Raw genomic sequence first — 4,966 nt, forward strand, 5'->3', positions numbered from 1 at the left:
AGTAAAATGATGCCAGGGATATCCGGGACATGGTCATTAACCCCCCAAAGGATTTTTAAGTAACAAGACTGTTTAAATGAGCCGATCAAATTTATTCAATTACCCACTCAATCGGTGGAGAATTTGATGCCCGATCAAGCGGTATGCTATATACCGTAACCCAAGCCCGTATAACGGAAAATAAGTTAAAAGTATTTACCTTTGCAAGTATAAATCCTTAATCGAAATAAATTGCAGATAGCTTTTACTGGTCTCCTATTCTGGAACGAAGGTTTTAAAATAACCTATTAGAATCCTAACGGGTCTTTAATTTAGCCGTAGCTTAGACCGGTCAGTTTCAACGGATAGTTACGGTTTAATCGAGTGAAAGGCGAAAACCAGGAATGGAATGTGATTTTGACCCAACAAGTTCGAAGACTTGTCCTATATGGGCATAATAATCACACTCTGGATTTTTGGGGGTCAAAATAATATGGTTTGACCCGTTTCGGCTAGTTTATGTAAACTAGTTACATAAGCCGAACCGTGCGCGCAAAAGGCGTAACGGGTGACCGTAAGAGTCCTACACTGGTTTCCTAAGTCAATATGCCTTAAAGAGGTTGTGGTATCTAGTGGAGGTGGGGTTTGTCCAAGGCTGGTAAGGGGCCTGTTGTTGTGAATTATAAGATTGGTTATAGCGCCCCCTGCCACGTCCTCCTCGGTACCCACGACCACGGCCACGTCCGCGTTGGTATTGGCATTGTTGGTACTGGTCATAATGTGGAGTTGGATGGTTAGATGGAGGTAGGGTAGGGGTCGGGTTGGATATCGGGTACGAGGCGGAGCCGTTAGGCGTTGGGTTGTTGGTTCGAGGAGCGACAAAAGCTGATTGAGAAGTCTGTGTTCTAGCCGCTTGCCTGCGTTGCTCACGATTAATCATGTCAATAGCCTCATCCCAAGTCGTGTTGGACTGTGTAATAAACGCAGTCATGGTATCATATTCGGGTGGAAGCCCGGAAACCATTTGCAGCACCAATCGTGACTCTGTAACTGGTTGATCCACATCGCTTAACTGTTCTGCAATATCTTTCAATTTTTGAAAATATTCGTTCATGTTAGCACAAGAGGCTAGGGTAGTGGTAGTGAATGCATGAAGAAGATTAGATGCTCTAGAGTTTTTGTTGTTCTGAAATATGGCTTGAATCCGATTCCAAGCCTGCTGGGCAGTCGACTCGGCTTCTAATACTCGGACTAACAAATCATCAGACAGTGTGCCATAGATCCATTGAAGGACTATGGCATCAATCTTCCTCCAGGACTCATATTCATCTGAAGTTTCAGACGGGGGATCGGTTCCATCGATATGTTCTAATACTTCGTATCCGCGAGCATGAAGTTTGAATAGTTTCACCCATGCCGTGTAGGTAACTTTGACTCCATCCAGAATTCGAACTTTATGTTGTATGTTAGAGACAGAGTAGACTGGATGCAGGGCTTTGGTTTCGGTCGTAACCATTGAAGAGCTCGATTTATCACCCATTGCTTAGAACGACAGAAGGAAAAAAAATGGTAGTGGCGGCAATATTAGGGTTTTCAGAACCGTAGCTCTGATACCATAAAAGTGATTATGGTATATTGATTTTTCTTGAATCCCCTCTGCTGAGATAATACAAAATATATACAGAATGTCTAGTAGACTAACAACTCTCCTAACAATATGGAAACATAATCTTTTCTTAATACAATAATATATCTCTAATAGTAAGAACCTACGGGTTTTTTCGAACCCGGAACCGGTTCGTCTATACAACGGGTAGAAACTGGAACCGGTTCTTGGTCGGTTCTACCGGGTCAGGTTTGGAACCGGGTATTATGCCCATCTCTATGCCATACTGTGTACCAGTAGCGTACCCCTACCGTAACAAACCGAATCGATATCAACTGAATTTCTCGCCGCAATGCACGGAAGAATTTTACTAGTTGGTAAAATCGCATATATTTGCAAACGATTACCAAATCACTTTTCCATGCAACTAGGTTGATGGTGACACATGAACATTTACCGGGCAAGTTGACCTTAACCTAATTAAGTGGAGGGACTTGTAACTTTCATCATAATTCTATTAGATTTGTCCTAAAAAGACAACCTATCCACTTAACTGTATTTTAATCTCACTGCTATTGTGAAACAAAAAAAAATAATCAAATTCAACATTCTGAGTCAAAATACAGTATGTGTTACCTCTTGTGATTACTTCAACACTATCAGGGCGTCGAACTGATCGAGGTAGAATGTCTCGCAGGTTCAAAGAGGTTTCTTCTTCGTCTCTGTGGTTCCTCACTTCTTGTACTGGAAGGAGCTCGCATGTTCGAAGGTCCAGCCTCGTGATCATTGTGAGTAATGATCGTTCCTTTGCCTCTTCCTCCTCTTCCTCGTCTGATTGCTGGTGGCATATTTCCTGCTTTCAAAACTTTAAACAACAATAAACAAAAAGACAAACTGGAATAACAATTCGAATTTGTCCTATGTTCTTGTCTAGACTCAAGTATGTGCAATTGTGTCATTGAGATTAAACACATAAGGATAGTGTTTAATTCACTCAACGTTGGCTCTGATACCAACCTGTCACGCCCCGTTTTCCACGTGTCTCACCGGTGGGCCCGGTGGGGGATTACCGTGACGTAGTTGGCAACAATATAGTCAAACCACACAATATATGAATGCACAGCGGAAGCATAAAGATAATTATATTTCAACCATCGTTTGTAATATCAGATGTATTACGAATAGTCGAAAAGTATCCACAGGGGATCAAATAAAAATATAAGTTTTGTTCAACAGACGAAGGCATCTTAAGCTTGCGAGACTCTTTATGATGCTAAGGAGAATATCCAGCCAATTACGCATAGTACCTGCATTTAGTCTTTTTGGGAAAATACGTCAGTTTACACTGGTAAATACATTCAACCGACACTTTTGAAAAAATGTTTATTAAAATTGATTTGAATGCACAAGGCACAAACTCTTTTATAACTTGGGAGAATTATTTAAATATATAATCTTGTGAACGAATTACATGTTCCTTATGCGTTCAGTAGCCCGGATCAAGTCCGGGTTAAAGATCAATAGACACACCACAGCGACTATTTATGCACTGACGAGTGTATGCCTACACTCCGCGCTTAGGTCGTGGCCATTTAGTAAAATGATGCCAGGGATATCCGGGACATGGTCATTAACCCCCCAAAGGATTTTTAAGTAACAAGACTGTTTAAACGAGCCGATCAAATTTATTCAATTACCCACTCAATCGGTGGAGAATTTGATGCCCGATCAAGCGGTATGCTATATATCGTAACCCAAGCCCGTATAACGGAAAATAAGTTAAAAGTATTTACCTTTGCAAGTATAAATCCTTAATCGAAATAAATTGCAGATAGCTTTTACTGGTCTCCTATTCTGGAACGAAGGTTTTAAAATAACCTATTAGAATCCTAACGGGTCTTTAATTTAGCCGTAGCTTAGACCGGTCAGTTTCAACGGATAGTTACGGTTTAATCGAGTGAAAGGCGAAAACCAGGAATGGAATGTGATTTTGACCCAACAAGTTCGAAGACTTGTCCTATATGGGCATAATAATCACACTCTGGATTTTTGGGGGTCAAAATAATATGGTTTGACCCGTTTCGGCTAGTTTATGTAAACTAGTTACATAAGCCGAACCGTGCGCGCAAAAGGCGTAACGGGTGACCGTAAGAGTCCTACACTGGTTTCCTAAGTCAATATGCCTTAAAGAGGTTGTGGTATCTAGTGGAGGTGGGGTTTGTCCAAGGCTGGTAAGGGGCCTGTTGTTGTGAATTATAAGATTGGTTATAGCGCCCCCTGCCACGTCCTCCTCGGTTCCCACGACCACGGCCACGTCCGCGTTGGTATTGGCATTGTTGGTACTGGTCATAATGTGGAGTTGGATGGTTAGATGGAGGTAGGGTAGGGGTCGGGTTGGATATCGGGTACGAGGCGGAGCCGTTAGGCGTTGGGTTGTTGGTTCGAGGAGCGACAAAAGCTGATTGAGAAGTCTGTGTTCTAGCCGCTTGCCTGCGTTGCTCACGATTAATCATGTCAATAGCCTCATCCCAAGTCGTGTTGGACTGTGTAATAAACGCAGTCATGGTATCATATTCGGGTGGAAGCCCGGAAACCATTTGCAGCACCAATCGTGACTCTGTAACTGGTTGATCCACATCGCTTAACTGTTCTGCAATATCTTTCAATTTTTGAAAATATTCGTTCATGTTAGCACAAGAGGCTAGGGTAGTGGTAGTGAATGCATGAAGAAGATTAGATGCTCTAGAGTTTTTGTTGTTCTGAAATATGGCTTGAATCCGATTCCAAGCCTGCTGGGCAGTCGACTCGGCTTCTAATACTCGGACTAACAAATCATCAGACAGTGTGCCATAGATCCATTGAAGGACTATGGCATCAATCTTCCTCCAGGACTCATATTCATCTGAAGTTTCAGACGGGGGATCGGTTCCATCGATATGTTCTAATACTTCGTATCCGCGAGCATGAAGTTTGAATAGTTTCACCCATGCCGTGTAGGTAACTTTGACTCCATCCAGAATTCGAACTTTATGTTGTATGTTAGAGACAGAGTAGACTGGATGCAGGGCTTTGGTTTCGGTCGTAACCATTGAAGAGCTCGATTTATCACCCATTGCTTAGAACGACAGAAGGAAAAAAAATGGTAGTGGCGGCAATATTAGGGTTTTCAGAACCGTAGCTCTGATACCATAAAAGTGATTATGGTATATTGATTTTTCTTGAATCCCCTCTGCTGAGATAATACAAAATATATACAGAATGTCTAGTAGGCTAACAACTCTCCTAACAATATGGAAACATAATCTTTTCTTAATACAATAATATATCTCTAATAGTAAGAACCTACGGGTTTTTTCGAACCCGGAACCGGTTCGTCTATAC

General features: G+C 41.9%; 1 protein-coding gene across 1 annotated transcript; it reads right to left on the reverse strand.

Annotated features, from left to right (window-relative positions):
- Positions 1 to 2,126: 2,126 nt before the first annotated feature.
- Positions 2,127 to 4,698, reverse strand: LOC110907242. Its single transcript, XM_022152250.1, has 2 exons — positions 3,929 to 4,698; positions 2,127 to 2,157 (listed from the first exon to the last, which is right to left on the reverse strand). Exons 1-2 carry the CDS (start codon positions 4,696 to 4,698, stop codon positions 2,127 to 2,129), a joined length of 801 nt encoding a protein of 266 aa, XP_022007942.1.
- Positions 4,699 to 4,966: the final 268 nt, after the last annotated feature.

Source organism: Helianthus annuus, chromosome 14 (genome assembly GCF_002127325.2).
Source record: "Helianthus annuus cultivar XRQ/B chromosome 14, HanXRQr2.0-SUNRISE, whole genome shotgun sequence".
Classification (NCBI taxonomy): domain Eukaryota; kingdom Viridiplantae; phylum Streptophyta; class Magnoliopsida; order Asterales; family Asteraceae; genus Helianthus; species Helianthus annuus.